General features: G+C 44.8%; 1 protein-coding gene across 1 annotated transcript in view; it reads left to right on the forward strand.

Moving 5' to 3' along the window:
• The window catches only part of LOC144807657 (zinc finger CCCH-type antiviral protein 1-like), a 189,438-nt gene extending 167,873 nt beyond the window's left edge, over positions 1–21,565 (forward strand). Inside the window, exons 13-14 of the mRNA XM_078673287.1 lie at positions 637–785; positions 16,474–21,565. Of these exons, the coding sequence (XP_078529413.1) occupies positions 637–785; positions 16,474–16,754 (430 nt within the window). The 3' untranslated portion in view covers positions 16,755–21,565. The remainder of the gene's footprint in view (positions 1–636; positions 786–16,473) is intronic.
• Positions 21,566–27,081: the final 5,516 nt, after the last annotated feature.

Raw genomic sequence — 27,081 nt, forward strand, 5'->3', positions numbered from 1 at the left:
ATTATTCAAGTCACTAGACCTGCAGGTCTAGTAAAAATGTTTTGGTTTTTCTAGGCATGCTCTTATAGTGGCACAATGTTAACAAGGCAGCAAGAGGCTGTGGTGTAGGTCCCCTTCTTCTGTGCTGTCTGCCAAAGCCTTGTCTTGTGGAAGTCACTGCTAGGGAATGGTAGGCGGGATCCAAATGCCCCTAGTCTAGCTGCTAGCTGTAGTCGACCACTGAAAAGCTTTAGTCAGGCTCGGCTTTATGTAGGAGACCCCTGTTATCACCAGTTACCGAGATTGCTAATTTTTGTGTGTTGGCTAGTGAGCTGGCTTAAGAGAAGGCGCACCTTGGATGTGTTAACACAGATGTGAGGAGAAAGAGGAGTGGGAGATATCTGGCTGGAGCTGAGCAGCCAGAAGGGGCACCATGCTGAAGTAAAATTTTGGAATAGGCACAGCTTAAAGTCGCAGCCACCAGTGGCACTGAAGACTGGGCCCAGCTAGGAAAATATCTCAAGGGCACCAGATAGCAGTGGCTGTACCAGAGGGCCAGTGCATCTAAACACGGCCTAAAGCGAATCATGTAGTACTGATAAAACATCTCATTCTCTGGAACCTTTGCACCTTCTATTGATTTGTTTCTCATCACAGGCAGAAGGATACAATGAAGAAGCAGAACAACAAGGAAGTGCTTGAGAAACAATTGTTCCATGGTACAAAACCCATTTATTTGGATGGCATCTGTCACCATAACTTTGACTGGCGAGTCTGTGGATTGAATGGGACTGTGTATGGAAAGGGTGAGTACCATTGATTGAATTTGTGTCAGTGAATTTCTGTAACCTGGAATGGGTACTGTCTAGAATGACAAAGAAAACAGCTGCCAAGCTTTAGATGCACTGTACTGTGCTCTACTGACAGATCCATAGCTGAGCATCTTGTTGTGCATCCGGCGCTACTATGGGTCTTCACCCACAGGCTGCGCTTTCATTAAGATGTTAGAAATTAAGGAAGGTCAAGCGAGTTCCATTCCCACAGTAGCAGAAGTATCAGTTCGCAACTGTGTAAGTGCCTTACTTAAGAGACATCCACAATGTGCACTTAATTGAGCAGAAAGGTTTGCACCTTAGATCATAATTAGTTGTTTGGATTTTCTTACTTGGAGGGTATCAAGAGTGCACTGGTCAAAGAGACCACAAGCGTCGGACTGGTCTAAATCAGGGAGTGCCCGCGGAGCTGGCCTCACAGGTCAGTGTGTGGGCCGGTGTTTTTGCTGTTTGTGGGCCTGTTTTATGGCCCGGTGGGTGTCCTTATTCCCTGGTATTGCAACAAACTTTCCTGCAGCAAGCACAAATGCATGCAGCCATCTATAAAACATATACAGCTAGTCTTTACAAGTTCAAAACTACCCTGATCACAAATGTGGGACACATTTTAGCTACCAGATTCCCTAATGGGGTCACTTTTATCTTGGTGCGTTGGTCTATGTCAGTCAGTCAGTGTCAGTAAGTGTCAGTCAGTCAGGGTCAGTCAGTGCCAGTCAGTGTCAGTCAGTCAGTGAGTGTCAGTCTGTCAGTGTCAGTCCATCAGTATCAGTCAGTGTGAGTCAGTCATTGTCAGCCAGTGCCAATCAGTGTCAGTTAGTCAGTGTCAGTCAGTCAGTGTTTGTCATTCAGTGTCAGTCAGTATCTGTCAGTCAGTGAGTGTCAGTCTGTCAGTGTGCGTCCATCAGTATCAGTCAGTGTCAGTCAGTCAGTGTCTGTCTGTCAGTGTCTGTCAGTCAGTGTCAGTCAGTCAGTGTCAGTCAGTCAGTGTCAGTCAGTCAGTGTCAGTCAGTGAGTGTCAGTGTCAGTCTGTCAGTGTCAGTCCATCAGTATCGGTCAGTGTCAGTCAGTGTCTGTCAGTCAGTCATTGTCAGTCATTGTCAGTCAGTCAGTGTCAGTCAGTGTCAGTCAGTCAGTATTAGTCAGTCAGTGTCAGTCAGTCAGTGAGTGTCAGTCTGTCAGTGTCAGTCCATCAGTATCTGTCAGTGTGAGTCAGTCAGTGTCAGCCAGTGCCAATCAGTGTCAGTTAGTGTCAGTCAGTGTCAGTCAGTCATAGTCAGTCAGTCAGTAATAGTCAGTGTCAGTCAAGCAATGTCAGTCAGTTTCAGTCAGTCAGTTTCAGTCAGTATCAGTCACTCAGTGTCAGTCAGTCAGTGTTGGTCAGTGTCATTGTCAGTCAGTCAGTGTTAGTCAGTGTCAGTCAAGCAGTGTCAGTCATGTCAGTCAGTGTAAGTCAGTCTGTTTCAGTCAGTGTCAGTCACTCCGTGTCAGTCACTCAGTGTCAGTCAGTGTCAGTCAGTGTCAGTCAGTCTGTCAGTCAGTGTCAGTCAGTCAGTCAGTGTCAGTCAGTGTGAGTCAGACAGTGTCAGCTAGAGCAGCTCTGCTAACCTGGTTCTCTGGCTCGAAAGCAGCTCTGCTGACCTGGTTCTCTGGCTCGAAAGCAGCTCTGCTGACCTGGTTCTCTCCCTCTAAAGCAGCTCTGTTGACCTGGTTCTCTCCCTCCAAAGCAGTTCCGCTGACCTGGTTTCTCTGGTTCTACAGCAGCTCTGCTGATCTGGTTCTCTGGTTTTAGAGCAGCTCTGCTGACTGGGTTCTCTGGCTCTACAACGGCTCTGCTGACCTGGTTCTCTGGCTCTAGAGCAGCTCTGCTGGCCTGTTTCTCTGGCTCTAATGCAGCTCTGATGACCTGGTTCTCTCCCTCTAAAGCAGCTCTGCTGACCTGGTTTCTCTGGCTCTACAGCAGCTCGGCTGACCTGGTTCTCTCCCTCTAAAGCAGCTCTGCTGACCTTGTTCTCTGGCTGTACAACGGCTCTGCTGACCTGGTTCTCAGGCTCTAAAGCAGCTCTGCTGACCTGGTCCTCTGGCTCTAAAGCAGCTCTGCTGACCTGGTTCTCTGGCTCTAACACAGCTCTGATGACCTGGTTCTCTCCCTCTAAATCAGCTCTGCTTACCTGGTTTCTCTGGCTCTACAGCAGCTCGGCTGACCTGGTTCTCTGGCTCTATAGCAGCTCAGCTGACCTGGTTCTCTGGCTCTAGAGCAGCTCTGCTGACCTGGTTTTCTGGCTCTAGAGCAGCTCTGCTGACCTGGTTCTCTGGCTCTAGAACAGCTCTGCTGACCTGGTTCTCTTGCGCTAGAGCAGCTCTGCTTACCTGGTTCTCTCCCTCTAAAGCACCTCTGCTGACCTGGTTCTCTGGCTGTACAACGGCTCTGCTGACCTGGGTCTCTGGCATTAAAGCAGCTCTGCTGACCTGGTTCTCTGGCTCTACAATGGCTCTGCTGACCTGGTTCGCTGGCTCTAAAACAGCTCTGCTGGCCTGGTTTTTATGGCTCTAGAGCAGGTCTGCTGACCTGGTTCTCTGCCTCTAGAGCAGCTCTGCTGACCTGGTTCTCTCCCTCTAAAGCAACTCTGCTGACCTGGTTCTCTGGCTCTAAAGCAGCTCGTCTGACCTGGTTCTCTGGCTCTAAAGCAGCTCTGCTGACCTGGTTCTCTGGCTCTAGAGCAGCTCTGCTGACCTGGTTCTTAGGCTCTAGAGCAGCTCTGCTGTCCTGGTTCTCCGGCTCTAAAGCAGCTCTGCTGACCTGGTTCTCTGGCTCTAGAGCAGCTCTGCGGACCTGGTTCTCTAGCTCTAAAGCAGCTCTGCTGACCTGGTTCTATGGCTCTAAAGCAGCTCTGCTGACCTGGTTCTCTCCCTCTAAAGCAGCTCCGCTGACCAGGTTTCTCTGGGTCTACAGCAGATCTGCTGACCTGGTTCTCGGCCACAAAGGCTGAGTACCCTCCAGGGGCCTCTGTTCCCGCAGCCCTGCTTCCCGTGGCCCTGCTTCCGTGTGCACAGCAACAGGGCACAAGTGCAGAGTCACAAAAGACGCTCATGCCGGGTGCACAAAAGGCACTTGTGTTCATTTGGTGGTGTGTCTGCATCACCTCTATAAGCGGTGAGTATCCCACTGGGGTGCATTGGATCTTTGCTGTGCAAGATCTAAGATGACGCTGCACTCCCTGTGTGACGAGAGTCCACGTTTCTTCCAAGGCCTGGCTAACTACCCTGCAGACCACGTTTCTTCCAAGGCCTGGCTAACTACCCTGCAGACCACTGGGTTCATGTCCGCAAACCGGAACATGTATTACAAATATATGTTGTATCCTTAACTAGGACCATTCAAACATACCTCGGTAGTCCAACCCCCTCACATGAAATATACTCATCAGCTCATCATAATGCGCAAATGAATGCATGAATAGATTGCTTTAAAAAGCTAAACAACAGAGAGCTAAGGTGTGTTGATGATGCAGCAGAATTCCACATTTTGCGAGGGTGGGAGGTTGAAGCAGGAGAGGCTGTCAGCGGCCATTACAAGCATGTGGACGGCGCTGCAAATGAGAAAAAAAAAGTGCTTCGAGTCCTTTAAAGGAAAGAGTGGAGTGTAAATCCACCCATAAACGATCCAATCCTGGTGGGCGTGCCTAAAAGGAGACAGGGTGGCAACAAGCGATGATTGGCATGCCTTCAGTGCAATCATTGCACTGCCTTTGGCATAATTCGTGACGACAAACGACGCGCACGAATGAAAGCTGAAGGCACAGCTGGGACGAGGCTTCTGGAATCGTATCGATTACAAGAAGTCTCGTATGACGAGAGCAGCGCATGAGCTGCTGATGTCAGGCCGAGACCTCAAAACTTACAACACTTTTAAACTGTACAGAAACACCTATTTATACTATCCACTATCCTAGCTGTCTAGACCCTAAAGAGAAACAGTGGAAATATATAATAGTGCAAGGAGATAAGGATATCCTATAGGGGAACCCCATCCACCCTACTGCCATCTGTCCCCATGTATAGCTCCTTCCCTGCACAAGTTTGTGAAGTTACCCTGTGGGCTTATTGATTTACCTGTTAAGGTCTGTTTCATTTGGTATCCTACTTCACATGCACATTTTCTTTTTAAGGTAACACAATTTTTCTCAGAAATCCACAAATCAAAAAGGGCATAGAGCTGTAAAATGTATTAAGTCTCATTTTCATAGAATCCAATAGGGCAGGTCTCAACTGTAGTCTACCAACCTAGATCTCCTACTATTGCTTATGCCTTGGTTTTCTATTTAAACATTCCCATTATGAAAACATCAATCCTGCAGCTCTAACACAGCCTGGGGGAGGAGATGAGGGAAGGTGGGAAAGAAGAGTGGGATATGTGTGGTGCTTCTTTCGTTTTCCAGTACTTGCACAAGATGGCCGACTGGTAGGAGCTCCTGTTAAGAGCTCCTAGTGCTTGGGATCCCAATGTGGTTTTATCCCTGTTAGCACCGACTCTTTTGGAGAACTCTACAAATACAAGTAACTGGAGTGTATTCTTACTTAACTGAATGATATCTGGAGTCTGCTGAGAGTCCCGGAGCTGAGATCAACGGATGATTCCGCATCCCCACCATTGAAGACACCGATTGATGGCTGGAGCCTGCTGAGACCTGCGGGACATCGATAAGCCTGTGCACGCGTGGGAGCTGTTCTGGCCATCGGAGCTGTCCGGCTCATTTGGGGTCATCCCCACCGGTCTGCTGGTGACGGTGCCTACGACTGGATTGATCACGCCGTTACCCGAGCTGAGCAGATGATTTGCGGTCCTGGCAGACTGGGCAGATTACTTGCGGTGTCTGCTGGGCTCCTGACCTGCTTCCCGGATTGTTGCACGGCACTCAGCATTACCTCAGGGAGCGTCTCTGAGCAACACACGATGGCGGCCATCGAGGCGGGCTGGGCTCTTGAACCCCGTGCCCCCCCTGTCTATCTCAGATTGGGCAGTTCACAGACTGCTTGCGGCGTTTCCTGAGCTCCCGACCTGCTGCCCGGATTGTCTGCACGGCACTCCGCATTGCCTCGCGGAGCGCCCCTGAGCGGCACACGACGGCGGCCATCGAGGAGGGCTGGGCTCTTGACCCGACGTGCCCCCCCTATCCATCACACGGCAGCCCTTGTTCCCGCCGGTTGCTACACGGCAGCACTGGCTCCCAGTGGCGACATTGATGTCTTGGACCTCGGCTGCATACCGCCTTTATTTATTGATGATCTTGACTCATGCATCCGCTCCTGATCGTCCTCTTCTCATCGCGACGCTCACGAAGCCCCCCCTGCTGCTCCCGCGATCCTCGTGAGCAGACTCGCAGATCGTCCCAGAAGACACTGCACACAACGCTGTTTCCCACGACGATTGGAATAAACTGCAGAGAACACCAGCACATCTGTTGTACAACACTATGGCAAGGTATTTGTTTCTGTTGCGCTTTTAATCTCAGTTTATCAACAATTTACCCCTCTGAGACATGTTGCCCAAAATGGTTGGAGTCATAAAACTGAAACAACAAACAGCCTCCATTTCTACCAGACCTTCACAAAGCTTATAACTTTGCCTGGCACTGTGATCCTCAAAATAGACATAGGACTCCCCTCTCCCCACTCAGCAAGCTAGAAACTGGACTTCCTCAGTCCTGGAATAGAAAGTGAAACTGGTCTTAAAGATCAATATCAAAAAAGGACTACAAGACTTGGCTCTATCTCCCCTACTTGGCGGCCATCTTAGACTAGTCAATCCTCCCTACTTTACCATGCCTAAGGAAGTGGCTATTTTAACCTAGTCACATCCTCCACTCTTGCATACCCACTTTTTAGACTAACCACCTTACTCGCACGTACCATAGCCCTTTTTTACACCTACCCACACAACTTCCTACACCTACCTACACCTCTACTCCCAACATGGGACGCACGGGCAACCACACATATAAAATTAACTACCCCCCCCCCCCCGAGCTCTCTAAAAAAACGCCAAACGTTTTAAACACAACTTCCTGAAGTCCCACCCTGAAACCCCCTTTGTAGACCCCTACCTCTCTCTAAACAATGGGGCCAAGAGCACCGATATCATCTTTTACACTACACGTAGAGCACAATGGAGAAAAGCGTTCCTCACCTTCCTCACTATCTCCACCACCAGGAAATCCGCCCATGGATTAACACTGTCCACCACTCCATCCCAACTCTTCCCAGCTAGAGCAACCATCACCATCTACAACAATGGCACTATCTTAATCCAATCCACAGACAGGAACCTTGACCTATTTGACAACCTGTTCCCCACTTTCAAAGACTATATCTCCAACCCTCAGACTCAAATCCATCTGGCATCCGACCCTAACAACCTTGACTTCACAGCGCCGCCTACAACTAACACACACCTCCCCTCCCTCTTCCAACTAGACGCTCAGAACACCCCACCTCCCTTATCTGCAATCCCCCTCCCCACAACAGGTCCTTCTCTCATTCCACCTCCCCCCCCATTCCCAGTCCCCACTACCTCACCTACACCCCGCCACCCCTAGCCCTCAAATCATCCATCAACTTCTCCCCCCCCCCCCCATTCTCAGTCCCCACCACTCCACCTGCATCCTGGACACCCTTAGCTCTCATTCATCCCTCAACTTATCCCCCCCCACTCTCAGCCCTCACTACCTCACCTGCACCCCCGCAACACCCAGCCTACACTCATCCCTCATAGTCTCTCCCCCTCCTACCACTTACTCCCGGCCCAATAACACCAACCCCCTTACTAAACCTCTCACACCACTCCCCTCCATCTTTCCTACCCCTTCTACCTCCAACACCCTCACCTATACCACTAACCTCCTCCCTAACACTAACTCAACGACACCTTTCCCCCCAACATCCCTATACTCCCGAATAACAACCCACCCATTAATACCATCAACCCCTGCAATAACACCACTCCCCTCCCCCTCCACTACAGTAAACTAATCTCTTACTCACCTTTAGTGCCCATCCCCAACCCCTTTCCCAATCCCACGCTGGACATAATTATGTCCACCCTCCTCCAAGTCAAAGAAGATCTACACACCCTCAAAGAGTTACTCCTCACACAATCCAGACACCCCTTACCCATCACCACTCCCCCTCCTAACAAACCCCCACCCTTCCCACTCACCCTCTCACACAAAACTCCCCACACTGGACCTCTATCCCCGCTCGCAATCCCACCAACCGCTCCCGACACACCATCAATCCACTCTCGGACCACGACATACGCACCCTCCTCCGCTCATATGACCCAGTTCCCCAAAACCACTTAGCCACCACACACCTTTCCATCCCCACGATTCACTCTAATCCCCTTAGGCATTCCACACAAAACAACAACAGAGGCTCCGTCCCAAATAACCTTAAAAAAGTCCCCCTCACTCTAGAACCCTCCACCACCCTCTACACCCCCAGACTCAAATGCATACTTCTCAACTGCAGATCGGCCCCTAGACACTCCTCCGATATCGCCGATCTACATGTCATCTACCACCTTCCTGGAGACAACCTCATCTTCACCCAACAACTCATGGACACAATATCAACCTTTTCCGGACGGCAAAACACTAAAATTTTCCTCGGTGACTTCAATCTCCATTGGAACGATCACAATGACGCAGTGGTAAATAGTCTCAAAAACTACCTCAATGCTCTTGACCTCACCCAAATCTGCAACAGCCCGACCCACGATAAAGGCTCTATCCTCGACCTTATCATCTCCAAAGAGAACTCTACCCAGCTTGAGTCAATCCAACCCTGTGACTGGTCAGACCACCACATTATCACATTCTTCATCAATGAAAAAGTTAAACTTAACCCGGTTCAAACCACTAAATCCAAGGTCTGGAAAAGGGACCTGAAGAAACTCAACCCAAGTTCTTTACCTCCCCACAGCTGCAATCTCCTCCTTCCCCCTACCGGCGCTCTTGACGTTCAATCTTTGACCGACCACTACCTCAACTCTATGACCTCAATAATCAATGAGGCCGCCCCCTTGCAAATGAAAAAAGTGTCCACTAAGAATTCCAACCCATGGTACGATGGTAGACTCAATGAAGACAGACGAGCCATGCGAATGGCAGAGCGCACCTGGAGATCAGCCCCTTCGGCATTGCACCTTAAAACTCTGAAGAAAAAGAGAAACGCCTACTTCAGGAAAATCAAGCGCACCAAATCAGATTTCTTCAGCCTTCAGCTCGATCAAGCAAAAAAACGGCCAAGAAAACTATTTGAACTAATCAAAACACAATCCAAGGAACATCCCCAACGTACACATAGCACAATAGGCGATATACCATCATGTGAAGACTTCTCTGCTTTCTTCAAACTAAAGACTGATAACATAAGGAGCGATCTTCGCAATGACGTAATCCTTTACTCCAACCCCCACAGCATAACACCCACTGAACCAAAAAACAATGCTGCTTGGTCATCCTTTGACACCTACTCAGAAGAAACAATTGCAAAACTGCTCAGCACATTGAAACCCTCTAATCACCTCACAGACCCTCTTCCTGCCAACGCTGTAAAAGACTTCATCCCATTTCTACTCCCACTCCGGACCAAAATTATTAACAGTTCACTTCAACAAGGACTCATCCCCGACTCACTCAAAATTGGACAAGTTACACCTATACTCAAGAAACCAACAGCGGACCCTACTGACCTAAACAATTACCGTCCTATTACCAATATTCCCACACTTGCAAAACCTTTGGAAAAATGCGTACAACTCCAATTAACAAAACACATTGATCAGTTTGACCTCCTCAACCCTCATCAATCAGGGTTCCGAGCAGGGCACAGTGCTGAAACTGCTATGACACACATAATTGATGACGCACTCCAAATCCTAGATCAAAACGATACCTGCCTTCTCATCCTTCTTGATCTCTCCTCAGCATTTGACACTGTCAAACACGAGAACTTACTCGAGCTGTTAAACACCAGAATGGGCCTATCTGGTACTGTTCTCAAATGGTTCACCTCCTTTCTGCATAACAGGGCTCAGAAATTCAAGAGCAACAACTTGATGTCCCCACCAGTGCCTGTAACTTTAGGCGTCCCACAAGGATCTTCTTTATCCCCAACATTGTTCAATCTGGTCATGGAACCTCTCACCACCTTGTTACAAGCATCTAATGTACACTTTCACATGTACGCCGACGACACCCAACTATATCTCAAATTACAATCCTACAAAGACATCAAACTTCTGAACTCAACGCTCAGAAACACCCAATCATGGCTTGCCGATAATCACCTCAAATTCAATGCTCTGAAAACTGAGTTCCTTCTGATCTCACCTCCCGCGAAAATCTCCACCACCCAAACTTGGCTTAAACACCTATCTGCACTCAATGTCCAACCTATCATCGTGGACTCAGCGAAATCCTTAGGCATTACACTTGACACCAATCTCAACATGCAGCAGCATATCAGTAAAGCAACTAAGGGAGCTAATTTCCAAATCAATACCCTGAGGAAACTTAAACCCTTCCTTCCAGCCAAGGACTTCCAAACTGCAGTACAAACCCTAGTCATTCCTCGCTTAGACTACGGTAGCGTCGCCCTTTGCGGACTCCCTCTATCTACAACTGCACCACTGAGAGCCTCTTTGCACGCTGCAGCAAGACTCATCACTGGATCAAAAAAACACTCGCATATTTCCCCTGACTTAAAATCCCTGAACTGGCTGCCTTTTGAAGCCAGAATACATCTGAAAATTGCCTGCATGACGCACAGAGCTGTACACCACAACTCACCCGGCTACCTCACTCAGAAACTGACAATATCTGGTGGCTCAAGAACCACTAGAAGCACAAAGAATCTTCTCCTGAAACCTTGTAGATTCCGGAAGGAAAAAACTTATAAACGCTCTTTTTCAGGAATGGCACCCAGGATCTGGAACTCACTCCCTCCTGAAACCAGACTTATCTCCTCCTCTGCATTCTTTAAAAAAGAAGTAAAAGCTATCCTCATGACTAAATTCACCTGATCTTGTACTCTGGATCTATTTGAGGATCTACACCTATCTGCACTATTGTTTGTCTGATTGTCGATTTGTATCATTGGTTTTAGTCAATTATTATGCTACCCCATGTACCCACCCTTTTTTTGCTTTTCATTTTTTACCTACAAGTATTCTATGCTCAAAAGTCTGTTAATCTCTTCCATGTTTCTTGTTTCCTTACCTTCTGTATTTGTGAAGCGCTCTGATATCTGCAAAGATCATGTTCGCGCTATATAAAACTTTCAAAATAAAAATAAACTAAATGCCTATAGATTGATGTGCTGCCGCCAGCATTTGAGATATTAATGCCCGTTCATGGAATGGAATTCCTTCCATATAATTCAGTTTATGCCCAATATAATCACTGTACGGTCATGCGCAACAGGGTAGCCCATTTTGTCTTTTACATGGCCTTGTGTCTCTTTCCAGAATAGTTGTATACACCTAAAAGACCACTAGATTTGTAAAAAGACCTCTCCTGGTCGCCGCATCTCGCGCGTGCGCGTGTGTGTGTGTGTGCATGTGTATGTGTCTGTCTGTCACTGTAGATACGCAGACTCTGCATACTCTGTCCTGCCATCTATGGTGGGCTCGGGCATTTACAACTTGTTTTTCTTTCAAAGAATTCTCTCATGTCACGAGTTATATGGTGACTCTTCCTTATGTGTACATTACTCATGGGCACCGGCTCCATTTAAGATTGTTTTTCTGCCATTGGATTCAAATGTGAGGACCGGAGTGCCAGGATTTATGTCTATGTCTTTAACGTTTTGTTGCACCATTCCCGGTCTACTTTCAACACCATTTAGAAAAGAAAACGACGTACTACTGCTGACTTGCTCCACGACACGAGGATCACTACACGTTTGGCTGCTGAGCCCTGAAGCCCCTACTCAACGTTTTCTCTTTCGAGAATGCACAGGTGGTGATGGAGTGGACTCTATTTAAACACTGCCTCAGCTATAATGCAAATTACCCTTGGTCTGACCCTCCATCAGGTGTGTTTGTGGCCTCAACATAAAAGCTCTAAATGTGTGGCCTGCCTGGCGGTTAGGTCCAGTAAAACTCTTTGTCATCAAAAGGACAGATGATGGCAACATCATAATATGTACAGACACTCCACAGAGGACACTCAGAACAATGTTTGGCAAGAAACCCCGGCACCGAGGACATTAAGGAAGCCTGGCCTTCAGGTATTCCAGAGCACCAGCTGTCCCTGTAGGCCTTTTTCTCCTAGGGTCCAGACGGAGAGCAGGGAGAACCCCACCATGGTGTTGAGGCAACAGGACAATGTAGACGGACAATGCCAGTAGCCCTGAGTATGGCAGACACTCATACCAAATCCACTAAAATTCCTCGAGGCGGAGCATCACTCCTGTTGGGTTTGGGCCTTTAGCCTCTTGAAGTCGAGCCAGCCCTCTGGGACAGCGCATGGATCCGTCACAGGTTGAACTTGTGAAGAGCCCACAGATCTGGCAATCCCCTCATCCATGGACTGTTAACATTCCCAATCAACTGCCAAGGCTAAGATTTTGGTCTTTTCCATGCCATATCCTATGCCAGCATCAATAGTCAATACGCCCCAAGACGCCATCAGGACCCAAAGCCTTCTTGGAGCCGAGCCCACCTTTGCCACCAAAACAAGACTTGCCTCAGTGGCAGGGTCATCAGGTTCGGAGGTGTGGCTTCTGAGGAACAAAAAGAGGTGCAGAGACAAGAGCACCAGCCCCATCCACTTTGCCCCTGCCACTCCTCCCCCACCTCCTCTTCCTCCTCATCCTCCTCATCCTCCTCCTCATCTTCTCCCTTCCCTTAACACCTATAAACACACAACCAAAGGCATATGCACCTTTATTTTCACCACAATCCTCAGCAGGATCACATAGCCCCTAATATGAGGACACACCCTTTGACATACCTGGGGATCCAGGCTAGGAGGTGGTAGACCTTTTAGATGATTATTCTGCAGACATTCCTTTGAACCTTGACCCAGATTTGTATCACTGCAAACTCTCCACACTAGACGATACATATGCGCGAGGTAATTCAACAGGCGTTCCAGTATCATAAAGTGGACCTCTGTGTCGTTGAGCATTCAAAAGCTCAATCATTAAATACCCGCAGCACACCATTTATTTGAGGAGCTGAACTCTCAGGTGGGCATAATTTTCGTTCTTCTTATTTAATAGGAGCGTTATCAGTATGCTGTATAAACCTAGTGTCAGTCTGAATCCTAAACGGAATAGCAAAATGTTAGCCCAAGTTAATTCAATAGTGTCATCGACCTTGACTTTCTTAAGAGAGGAAAACACCGGATTTAATAAATGACCTAAGCTATATTTTGTTTTATTTAGTTCAGATCTTGGTTAAAGACCTTCAAGTGATCTCAAACACGATCTGCTGTGCCCCCTATTTGATAAAACCATACATTGAAATCTTCAAAAACTATTAGATATTTATTTACCAAGGTTATAAAGCTTAGTTGTACCAGTATCATATACTAGGAGGCAAGTTGAGGTTGCAAGACAATAAAGGTAATGACTTTACTATCTATGATTAGATATGATGCAAATCAGGCTCCCCAGATGACCCGTGTCCAGCTAAATTATGGGGCCCCTAAGCTGAGTTTGTAGCCCCCACATTACAACATATCTGGAACCCATCCACCGCTTCGGGAGTATTCCCAAACGTCTGGAAACATGCTACTCTTCTCCCGCTGAAAAAAAAACCTAACGGGGATCCAGATGACCTCCGTAATCTTCGCCCGATCTCGCTGTTAGCTGCCCCTGGAAAAATGTTTGAGAAAGTAATACAGCGCCAACTGAGCAAATTCATAGAAGTAAATAAGATATTGCATGAGACACAGTCAGGCTTTCGTCCCGGCTTTAGTACAGAGACAGCTCTTATTGAGGTAGCCGAGTCAGTAAGGTGGTCGATGGATGCAGGTAACTCAGCGATGCTGGTACTCCTAGATCTGTCGGCCGCCTTCGACACGGTAGACCACGCCACACTACTCAGACGCCTGGCCGAGATAGGTATACAGGGCAAAGCACTGGGATGGATACACTCTTATCTGTCCCAGAGAACTCAGAAGGTGGCACTTGGGACGGTCTCCTCAGCACCCAAAGTTCTCAGTTGCGGAGTCCCGCAAGGGTCGGCTCTCAGCCCCCTTTTGTTCAACATCTACCTCGCTCCTCTCTTTACGTTGATTGCCAACTGGGGTGTCAAGGCAATTTCTTATGCCGACGACACCCAGTTGGTATTTCCGTACTCAGAGGTGTCACCGGAGTCCTTCTCGAACTTCAAAGGATGTCTCCAAGACATAGCCTACTGGATGAATACGAACAAATTAAAATTAAATGCTAATAAGACTGAAGTTATCTTCTTTGGCAAAGGCCCTACCCCCGCCTCAGAACTTTGGTGGCCCACGGAGATGGGCCAAGCCCCCTCACCCAGCCGTACGGCAAAAAACCTTGGAGTGAGATGGGACGATAGCATGTCCTTTACCTCACATATCCAACAAGTTGCCGGCTGCTGCTTGAGTAAACTGAGGAATCTCCGCAAGATCCTGAGACTCCTCCCGGAGAGCTGCCGGAAAATGGTAATCCATGCCACTGTTACATCTAGGCTGGATTACGCCAATGGACTCTACCTGGGCCTACCAAAATACCTGACGCAAAAACTTCAGGGAGTTCAAAATGCGGCTGCGAGACTGCTACTGCGAATTCCTCTCAAGCAGTCAGTCTCTCCGCATTTACGTTCATTGCATTGGCTTCCAGTTGCCAGCAGAATAAAATTTAAAGCACTCACGCTAGCCTTCAGATTTCTGTATGGTTCCTGCCCAGAGTACTTGAAAAGCCGGCTCCCGAGATATTCCCAAACCCGCGCACTGCGTTCCAATTGCCGCGTTCAACTGGCTGTCCCACGAACTAAAAAGGCTCGACTAGGTGGTCGAACTTTTTCGGCAAATGTTACCTCCCTATGGAACACTTTACCACAAGCAATCCAGCAGGCCCATTCTGAAACCTTGCTTCAAGAAGATGTTGAAGACATGGCTCTTCACTCAACCGCGCTAAACTTTCTTACTTCTCGCTTCTAGGTCAATTGTGTTCTCCTAGCGCCGGGACACCTCCTAGCGAGGTAGCTGTTCGCGCTTTACAAAATTCTGTATTATTATTATTATTATTAGCATTAAAAGTAGTGTTTTACAATATATGTTTTAAGAATGGGCCATCCTATAGTTTGTGAGATATTATACACATTCACAGCCACCCCACCAGCGTGTTTATTGGGATGGTCTGCCCTAAAGATGTTAAAGTCTGGTGGAACCATGTCATCAAATATTGGTTTATGGTGTTCTAAAAATCATGTCTCTGATAAACAGAGTATGCCGAGACTGCGCTTCTCACAAATCTCTGATATGATTGTTGATGTGCAATCGCTGCCCTCATATTAACTAAAATCCCCTTGAAGAATAGTTTTTAATTAGACACAGGACAAGCTAAAGGAACATAATATGCATTTACATCAAGCAGTTAATATAAATTAGGAGTAATTTTCAGGTCCAATTCAGGAGCCCTATCTCTCAGTGACAGTAGCTGAGATGCAGAATGGGTTATATTATTAGATTAATATTGGCGGCAGAGACAGCTGAGTTAACATCCTTCACCAGTGGATACCACTGGGCATGGACAAGCTTGCCTTTGGCATTCAGACATAGCTGGCTCAATTTTGTAAGGCAGCTTCCATATACCTGGGCAGAAGATGACGTCTGTAGCCTCATTTGGTAGTTGCGCCCTGATCAGTCTCTTTTCTCCTTTAATGCAACAGTTTTTACTGCTGATCCTTCCTGTTACCTGCTCCACAAATTTCTATAGAAGAAGCACTAAAAATGCACTAATTGTGATGACTTGTGGGCAGTTAGCCATGGAGTTTACTGATCTAGTTCCCTTCTTCGTGCCCTCCCAGTTTATGTTGTCATTGGATTGGACACTAACTAGCCTCAATGGATCAGGTTATTAGATTTTTGTTTCACCCCAAACAGCCAATGGGAAACCAGTTATTTCTATTATTTTACTGGATCTATGTACTCCAAACAACACTGGTGCAACCAGTTATTAGAATTTGTCAACAGATCCCAAACAGCCCCATTGCAACCTGTTATTAGATCTTGCCCCTACACCCAAACAGCCCCAATACAATCTGGTATTGTATTTTATCTATACAGCCAAAAATAACACAAGGGACATATCAGTTTGGTTGTTACAGATAGTCTATCTTAGGAAGATACACTTTAAAAAAAATGAGAGTTCTTTTTTTAATATATGCTGAAATATTGCTTTAGTCTCTGGCCTCTGTTGTAGTTTTATACCACTCCAACTTGCCCAGAATGTGATCTTGTCTATGGATCTGAAAATAATAAAGGTCAACTCTTTGCTTTATTGTAAAAACTGGTTGGACAAGGAATGGATCGTCAATGTTTGGGTCACTATTCTGTTGTGTTCACAAAAGGGTAATTGTATGCTGATTGTGGCTAATACTTAATTTTCTACTTTTTTTCAGGGAGTTACTTTGCCAGGGATGCATCCTATTCCCACAATTATTGTAATTCTAACTCGACCAGTAGGACAATGTTTCTGGCACGCATACTGGTGGGGGACTTTGTCAATGGAGACGCCAGCTATACACGCCCCCCTTCAAGACCTTGCACCAAGAACACTTTCTATGACAGCTGTGTAGATAAATGTCAGGATCCGTCAATTTTTGTCATTTTTGATAAGCCTCAAATCTACCCTGAATACATTATTGAATATGCTGAGAGCAAATCATGTTGCATCTGCTAAATGTGGAGTGGGTCTATCTTAGTTGAGTAACAGGATTTTTGAAGTGCTGGATTTCAAAACATTGCTGCTTTCTTAATGGATATCAAACTGTTTTTACAAAATTCTAATATTTTAATGAAATAGTGTAATAAAATGCTAGATTTTTCTAGTAGTCCAGCTCATTAAATGACACTGAGACAAAGTTTACTTTGTTTTTCAGAAATTCAGTTTCCCAAAATCTTCTTTGATAGAGGCACTTCTTTCTTAAATCCTAAAAATCTGTTTGGACCTTTTTCAAAAAGTCTACATAAAACAAAATGCAAGCGTTGTAATATAGCAATAGAACATTTTTAATTCTGCATATTTTTTAACACTCTCTACTTTTTTTTAATTGTTTCTGATTTTTATGCTGGTGATCCTGGGTGTCTTTGATCTGAGTTGTTTTATTGAGACAAACAGACAACACTTAATGACTCAACCTTAATATATACAATTGTTCCCAGTTTTTTACTTGAGGGATTCAGCTATGGCCTTACTTTATCAGACCTTTAATCATAAAGTCTACCTCTTATTACCAATATTGATGTTTTTAAACCATTGCATACTTGGCTATGATAGTTAATGGTTCCACTGTGCAAATATTTCGGAGTACGATTTTAACTTATAGTTAATAAAGGTCATCAGTATTCCTTTCTAACACTTCTTAGTTTAGGTTTTCAGCAGATTCGAATTGTGGGCTGGGCATTTAATAGTAAATCAAGCTCACTTAGCCATATGAGTAAAGAAGTGGTTAATATTTGCTCAGTACAGACACACATACATTGGCTGACCCTCAAAGTAAGGCTTGAGGTATCATGACAAATTTGGATTATATGATATGTCGTGGTATGCTGTTGAGGGACATCAGAAGAGTTTATGATTCTAGTACCGTAGACGTTTATAATGCAGGTCCAGGAACATGATAGTTTATATCCTTATGATAGCATGAAGAATATCATTAGAGGAATTTGGATCTGGTGAATCCAGCTACTCAAATAGTTTAAAAAGAAATTCACTGGATAAACAAACAGGACCTGCTAAATGACCTACATTTTGAAAAGTTCCAGTAAAATGTTCCTTTTCATCACTTAGATGTGCTTCTTCCTTCCTATTTCATTTGCAATGTTTTCTTTTAGGCTATACCATCTGAATCATTTCTCTCTTTTCCCCTCTCCCACTTCAATGTGTTTTCCTTCTCTTATCTGTCTTGAGCATTTGCACATCATAGTCCTCTATCTTCCTATTTATTCATTGTTCTCTATTTGTAATTTTGTTAATGTACAATAATTTGATTTGTATTTTGTTTTATTTATCATTCAGATCCAGGGTTCTACACTTGTCTGAGGAATTTCTTAACCAAAATTGTCAAATACAATTCCATCTAATGAAGCATTTCCGAAAAGGGATTTTCTTAATTTTATTGTCAAATTTTATGGCCCCAAGGAGTTGTCTTTTGTTTGTAATGATACACTCTCGTTTGGGATATCTGATAACTATTGAGGGGCTCTGGCTGATGTTTTTGTTACATCACGTCATTCAAGACTCTTTAATCTGTAATCATCGTAAGCTCTCGTATTGAGGAATGGCTTCCCATCCTCCATTTTACAAGAGCTGGGGAACTTATTTCTCCATATCTGTGTGAATAACACAATTAATCGACGTATGAAGCATCTACTGAGCTAATATGCACAGATGCTGTTAACTGGTTGATTCCTGCTGTGATTTGTCTAATTTCTTATAAATGAAATCATTGCTCATTGGAAGCAGGTAGGCGTACACTGTAAGGGGTGTCCCTTATGGCAGGGAGCATTGTCTCCCAACTGGAGCGACAGGCATTTTGCCTCATTTGCTAAAACGTTTGCACATCAGCATATAAACCGTAGTGACTGTGAAATCGCTTTCAGAAGCTGCACAGTGTTACAAACATGCTCAGAAATGGACACTTACAGTTTGGAAAACAGAAAGAGGAACTGTAGCTAAACTCCTCTTTTAGGGGAGAACATAACAAATTATCTAGTGCATCACATCAAGCCATTAGTGCCATGCTAACTTTCGTGCTTTATTCTCCATTGTCTGTCAGTCATCGTATTAACAGATTTTGAATTTGTAAACCCGGACACCCAATCCTACCTGAAATAAAGTAGAAACAACTTTTGATACATCTTTCGCTCTCATTTGAGCTAATCAGAAGAGTTTAACCTGGTCCAAACATGGAGAGGCAACCAGAAAAAAATTAAATCAAACAGCTTGAAGATTAACTTATAAGCTGCTATCTGAGCATTCAGGGTTCCAGACTCTGAACTCGTTGAATGACAAACTGAGAGCAGAACTAAATCTCCTCCACCTCAAAAAACTCCTTAAGATAGAACTTTTCAAATCGGTCTTCCGCTAAACACGTGATAATCAACGTGTGCAATAAAGGGATTTTGGATTTACAACTGGTTGCAATCTTCCATTGTGCATTTTATATTTTCTGTTGTTTTCCATGGCATTCTGTAGTTAGTGCAAGAAAACGTTTTGTCACTTTATAAAATACCTAAAGAAATAAAGAAATACTAGATTAATAGTCCACTTGAAACACAGTAAAAACATTACCTCTTAAGTTCACAAAAAAAGGTCAAATACATAGTAGGACTTACCCCCATGAATTATGTATGTTGCCCTCTAACTGTCTTTGAGAGGCACAGGTCATGTGTGATTTCCTCATGTACCAATGATTGCTCAAACCCTGGCTAACAAGGAGACTCCTTGTTAGCATATATGGCTATTTCAAATGGCTAAAAAAAGCATGTATTCGCCCTTGCAACCTGACATTTGTAAATCTTTAGTAACTGTAGCCCAATATGGCAGAAAATAAAAACTTAAAACAGTGCCTGCATTCATCACTAATCAAGCAAATTAAATTGCTTTCTTCAGATACCGCACCATACATTTCACTCAACGAGTAGGTATATGTACACAGGTGCCATAAGTTATGTCACTTTGGCATTTGATTTTATATCTCACTTTGAGTATAAAATTGACACTGCTGCTAATTCCACTATTAAATTGTACATCATGTATTACATTAATTATAATGCACATAGTCTCATTTTAGGGTTGTGGCTATAGGTGATGTCGTTAATAGTACGTCATCATAAACATTTTGGGAAACATTCTGTAGGGAACTAGATCCCTATCAGCTCATCTTATAAATTGATCAGATGTAAGGCACAGGCACAGTACACCAGGCAGATGGGTCTGGAGCCATGCACATGACTGCCTTCTGAGGTTTCTTGGGGGGCTATCTCCACCTTTTAAGGAAACACTTTTCACAGCATTTTGCAGTCCAGGTTTAGATGCACTTGATAGAGTAGAAAGGAAACAGAGTGACTTCAGGCAGGTTCACAACTTTTCAGCTCTTTACTATTCCCAGGTCTCCTATGCTCTATCTTAAGTCAGCTGCATTTCCATGTCAAGCCGCAGACATTGTCCTACTCTAACACTTTACCAAAAAATATGCGCACTCAGGAATTCAATAGTGATGTTTGTGGCTGGACACCTAGGAGACCTGCACACCTAGGAGATTCTCACCTTCGACCCGCATGTGACCGTATCTTCCTCTCTCAGTTCGTCTGGTTCCTAGCTGGGATGGTGAATACATGTTCCTGGTGGGGAATGCTGAGTACATGTACATGCTGATAAAATTAAGGGCTATAAAGCGGGACCCTAATTGTGACCACCCCAAATGGAGTGGGTGGTGAGAGTATGAGGGTTGGAACATATGCCAATATGAGCCATTCTTTTCTATGAAAATCTCCTTGAATAGCTTTTCAGGCACTCTTTCTTCTGCACTTTAGCTGTCTCAACTCCTCACTTTTCAAATGCTGGAGCACAGGTAAAACATAATATACCTTTAGGTTCCTGTCATAGAATTTTAGAAATAAATCATAAAGGAGCAGATCCTCTAACTAAATGGTAGAGGTTCCAGATAAAGTCAAATTCTACCAAGGAATTTTGGATTTCGCAAAGTAGTTCTCCTATAGTACTATTTTATGTACTCTTTGCTCTTACAATTGTGATTGTAAGTTTAATTTATATTTATATATGCACTTAGTACACCTGATGATGCGTTGAAGCAATTTGAGCAAAGAAGAAAGCTGTTACGGAACCTGAGGTTAGATGTAAATAGGTAGTGTGTTAGTAATATGTGCTTCCTTTTACATGTGAAACAGTTGGAAGCTAATAGGATTAGAATAACATGGGATTTATCAGGGAATATTTGCACAATAATTAATACAGATAGAAGGAAAGGTGCAATTTGTGCACTTTTACTAATAGTAAATTGAGCTTTTCACGCTGATTCAGAGGTTTGTAGGATTATGTAAAAGAGTAGTCCTACTACTACTTCCTGTACCCATAAATGATTTTGTACATCTGCACCTAAACCTTTTGGCAGCAGATTACGGACCACCAGCCCTTATCTGGTCTACCAAACGTATTGCCCATTCTAACACAGCAGACCAGAGATGGGACTGGTGCTTACTACAGCCGGACTGATCCCTAGGTAAGAATGGTAAAGCATTATTGGCAGGAAACGTTCGGGCTTGGATGTCTGAAAATGCATGAATGGAAATTGATGATTAATTAATTTTATTATATGCTATAATTTTGAATGTGAAATCAAATAAATTGAAATGATTACATTCATTGATGATTTCACTTGCTCGTCTCCTGTAATGCTATTTTTTGTGCTGCAGGACAATGTAAATTGCAGTGTGCCTATGATCTCTTAAATTAAGAAATAAAAAATATATATATTTCTCTGTTCGCTTATTTAATAAAATTATGTTGTTGCTGATAACCGAACAATTACAAGCAGTTCATGTGGATCCTGGTGTGCATTGGACCAGCACAACCATGAGGAAAAAGTGTGACAAAGCCAGTATGTTTGTCTTTTATAGGGGACTGGTGTTGTTGTACATGATTTGATTTTATGAGCAATGTTTTTAGGTCTGGCATTAGTCAAGACTTTTAGATTTTAATACAATTATATTTTTAATATACTTACTTACAGGGGCTTACAGCTAGCTGTCTTCATACATTGGTTTCTTGCTGTGTCATTCACATTTTCCTTCCGCCCACTACAGCATACAGCATATATGGCTTTAGCCTACTCAAGCCACTGATTAACTTCACTCTGAGTGACTTCATTTTGCTCTCTCACAATGAACACACCAGCACACAAGGTATTTCACTTCAATGACAATGTTTTAGTTTTTAGTTTATAATTAGTGTTGCCTTTGTGTTTAGAGCCCAAAGTGAGAGCAGGGGGCTTTATACCAGATGTGATCACAGGCTACATTCCACGCTTTATCAGTGCCCGCCTCCAGATCATGCTGTTGTAAATTCCTTTTGAAGTGTCCTTTGTTTGTCTGACTGCTGGTCTTTCACATCACAACAGATTTTGTCCATTTGAAACTGTTCTGTATTAGGTTATCCTCTTTTTTATTATGCATGCAGTACACAAACGAAAGTTTCAGTACTATACATGTGAATGTATGAGCAGGCAATTCTTCAGGACATGTAGGTTCTGGACCCAATTTAACCAAATCTCATGACTCTATGTTTCTAAGGGGCCTCCTTTCCGGCTCTCTTTATTACTATCCAATCCCATCCTGAGATCTACACAACACAAGAGCCATCAGCAGTCCCATCTGCTGGGACAGATGGGCTTTATGTCTTGATCGCATGGATGGAGCGCGGTCAGCACAAGACTCTAGCTCTATTGAAAGTGCATTCATAAAAGCTACCTGGCATCTAGGGTCGCTGTCTAGGACTGGAGGAAACCTGAGCAAAATATGTGTTGTACTGTTTGGAGTATTTATGTCAGCGCCTCGTACTCCATATGAGAATACCAGGTGCTTATTTATCATAGGTACAAAACATGGCTGAGAGCGATGAGAATACGGGGCGCATATTCATCATAGGCACAGAACATGCCCGATAGCGATGAGAATACACAACGCTTGTGTTTGAGGCACATGAGCTGCAGATTACACACTGTGCATAGATCGGCACCTAGTGTTGGGCCCGGTTGTTTGCAGTTTTTTTTTGTCCTGAAAAGTTCTTTGGAAGTCACGAGATAGGTGACTCCTCCTTTGGACCACTTTGCGCATGGGCATCGGCTCCATCCGTAGATTGTTTTTTTCCGCCATCAGGCTCGGATGTGTTTCCTCCGTGCCGGTTTGGAACCGAATTTCCTTTGGCGCGCAATCCTCACCCAGCTCGACGGTATGGTTTCGATCGCGCTCTCCATCGACATGATTCTTCACCACTTCGAAGTCTTCAATTGCGGTCGTCGACGAAGGCCTTCGGGCCTACGAGGGCCTTACTCTCTGGCTCATGGAAAGGACGCCATTCAAGAAGTGTCCTCAATGTGGGTCGAAGTTTCCCCACACAGATCTACATGAGGTGTGCAACCTTTGCCTCTCACCGGAGCACGAGGCCAGAGACTGTTCCGCTTGTGCCTCCTTCCACTCCAAAAAGACGATCCGGGACCGACGAGCTCGAAGAACAATGGCTCGCTCGTCAGCTTCCATCCCAGACGACATCTTCGAAGAGGGTGTCGACATCCCAGAACAGGAGCAACAACATGGCGTCGACAGCAACTCAGAGGCCGAAGATTCAGACGTCGAGGACATCACTCCAGCTCAGCGGGTCGGGAGCACAAACGTTGACCCGACCCTTCCTTGACACCCTCAAAAAAGGCGTCGCTCACACCCTCACCCTTGGGCTCGGGTGCACACCGAGACACTGCTTCCCATGCCCCGCCTTCGAGCTCGGCAAAGAAGCCTAATAAGCCTTTAGGCGACTCGGGCTTGAGTCAGCCTGCCCCCGGTGCCGGCGCACATATACCGGCACCGAAAAAGAAAACATTGTCTTCCTCCACACCAGCATCCAAGCACTCGGCGCTGAAGACTAGCACTAGCTCCTCGGCTCCAAAACCACACTCGGAGCTGAGCAAATAATTGCCAGTCAAAGCTTCGGAGCCGAAGAAATCCCCGGAGCCGAAAAACCCTTGGAGCCGTAAAAGACAAATGTTCCACCGGCCAAAGACACTTCCAAAGAACATATTTCAAAACCTAAAGATGCTCATAGCTCGGTGCCCAAAAAGCCTTCGTCACCTAAGGAGCTACCTTCCACAGTTGACTTATTCCATCCAAACCCTACACAAAAAACTCTGGTTAAAGAACCAAAAACTGGTCTACTAACTCTTAGTTCTAAAAAATGATACCTTCTCCTCCTCCTCCTTCTCCTCTACCTCATATTGCTTCACCACCTCCTCCCCTACCACATCACTCCCCTACTCCCTCTCCTACTCCGTTAGCAGACGATGGTAACAGGGATGACCCCTCTAATGGCACAGGGGGTGGCGCAGATAGTGAGCCACCAGATCATTCTAGTCCTCCTGGCTCACCTGATCCTTGGGATGATCATAGCACCCCAGATGTCCCTAACATCCCACAAGATGACATATATCCCTCCAGGCCTTCTCCACCAGAAGACACTATGGGATTTAACCAACTGGTACATAGGGCTGCCCATTACCATGGGGTTGACCTACATACTGACCAAGTAGACGAAGACTTCTGTATGGATACCTTTGACACTGCACAAAGGTCCACATCAATTTTACCGATGCTTAACGGGGTTATTAAGCACGCTCCAGAAGTCTGCCAAGACCCAGTTAGGGCTCGAATCATCAACCCCCGAGTTGAAAAAAAGTATAAGGCTGCCCCTTCAGATCCAGCCCACATTAAAGGGCCTACACCATTAGACTCCCTTGTGGTCTACAACGCACGCAAAAGAGCAAATTCACAAACATCAGGCGAGGCTCCCCCACCAGATAAAGAGTCTAAGCTCCTTGACGCATCAGGTAAAAGAACAGCGGGCCCGATTCACAGAATGAACTTAAGACTCAATCCTAAACTTACTACTATTTTGGTATTCACAGAATGCACTTACTACTTTTGGCATCCACAGAATGAACTTACTACTTTTGGTATTCACAGAAGTTAGGATTTTGTCTTAAGTTTGTCTTAAGACAAACTTAAGACAGACTTAAGACAGACTTAAGACAAAATCCTAACTTCTGTGAATACCAAAAGTAGTAAGTTCATTCTGTGAATGCCAAAAGTAGTAAGTGCATTCTGTGAATACCAAAAAAGTAGTAAGTTTAGGATTGAGTCTAGTTCATTCTGTGAATCGGGCCCAGCGTCACAGGCAGCAAACATTTGGCGTATTGCCAATACTCAAGCAGTACTTGCAAGATATGACAGGGCACATTATGATGAATTAGATTCAATAATCCAGCACCTTCCAGATAAATACACAAATTGAGCAAATGAGCTTATACAAGAGGGTAAAAACATCACCAATACCTCTATTCATTGTGCCCTGGATGCAGCAGAGACTGCTTCAAGGGCAGTTAATACCAGTGTCCTGTTGCGTAGACATGCTTGGTTGTGCATTTCAAGCTTCAAACCTGAAGTACAAAGTGCCATCCTTAACCAACCCTTTGATGAGCAACATTTATTTGGGCCTAATGTGGACGTATCCCTTGAGAAACTGAAAAAGGATACGGACGCAGCGCAATCTATTGTAGCAGGGTTTCTGTTCTCCCACAGAACTGTGCACAGAGAATTGGAACCTCGGCGAATTAGGGTGACCCAAAACTCACCTCATTACCCAACAAACCCCTTACCGAGCTAGCTACAGTGTCTCATTGGTCATAACAAACTCCCAATGTTTAGACAAACCAGAACATGAACTTACAATACCTCAGGTTACGTGGAACACATGAGCACTCTTTCGTTATACAATCATTTCAAACCAGAACGTGGAGTAAATGAGGACATGTGCACATTTGAAATATTTATTTACTAATGCCGTTTTCTCAGACGCATTATCTTAAATAATACAAGGAAACATATTATCAGAAGCAAAGTTATCAGCATAGTTACTAGTCCATAGAAAGCGAATGGTGACAGTATGTTAACATGCTGTAATGAATAAGGGGTAATAACACTTATTTCTCACCCTCCCTAACTCATATATTATATTAATAGCTAAGAAGGTCTCTTTGGGTTTTAGCAGGGCGGGCCCATACCTCAAGTTCCTAGAATGAAGAGATCACATCAGCATACACCAGCTCTCTCTGCATGCGAACAGCATCAAGTGTGTTTGTGTGCTTTAAGCAAAGCAATATAAAACCCGCCTAAAGCCAAAAGTTGGCAGAAGCTGCACTTATTTTATGTCTATAAAGGCGCGAAGATCAGACCTCATAACAATTCTGTATCGTGTTATTCCTGAAGCTTCAGCACTCTCTGTACAGACATAGTTTATTAAGCAAAGCTGATATCAGAGTAATAACATATTATTCTCCTGTAAACCACAGCGAACTACTAGGTTGAAAGCTAAATCAACAATTAAGTGTCGTGTGCAGAAGCAGCAAAAGGAAAAATGGTGTTTAAACATTTAATGAGCCTATGCTAACTTAACACATTATAAAGATATACAGTAGCTATATGACACCCCCCCATGATCCGAGCACGGATAAGATAAGATAAGATAAGGGCAACTTCATGAAAGCAGAGTTCACGAACGATGAACAACGTTACAATCATATAAAGTGATGGAAAAGACTACAAAACCAAAAATTCAAAAATGTCAATTGTAGTGGTCAATAGCACTCAAGTCAATAGGACTGGGAGGTGAAAAAAAATGAAATGAAAAAGGTGGCATCATCATAAATCAATAAAGGATGTTAAGGCAAGACTGAATACGAAAAATATGCAGCTACAGCCTCCAACATGAAATCACCGTCTTCATCTGAAAACAGGTCAGCCATCCAATTTAAAAGCGGGAAAGAACATACATGTTCTCCTAGTACCGGAGCCGCTATCACCATCAGAGGACAACTCGGTGGGTTTTCAAGAAAGCTCAGTGCCAAGAAATCTTGCGCTGCTGCGAGTATGTTCCAAGGACCCATTAGTCTATGCATCGCTGCTAAGGCCATAATCCTTTCGCCAGTACAAACCAACTCGTGAGTAACGATGGGACTCATCAGCTGATTAAAGTCGACGTCAGGAGAAACCGGTCCGCAGAGACACAAATCAATGGCCCAGTCAAAATCACAGCTTAGGCAATGAAACACAGGCTGGACACAGGTGAAGTAGGAAAATCGAAACGATAATCCATATGCCGTGCTTAAAATCGCAAGCGGCAGCGTGCCATAATATTCAAGCATCCGGTTGCGAAACAGCGC

This window comes from Lissotriton helveticus, chromosome 1_1, assembly GCF_964261635.1.
Source record: "Lissotriton helveticus chromosome 1_1, aLisHel1.1, whole genome shotgun sequence".
In the NCBI taxonomy this organism is placed as follows: Eukaryota; Metazoa; Chordata; class Amphibia; order Caudata; family Salamandridae; genus Lissotriton; species Lissotriton helveticus.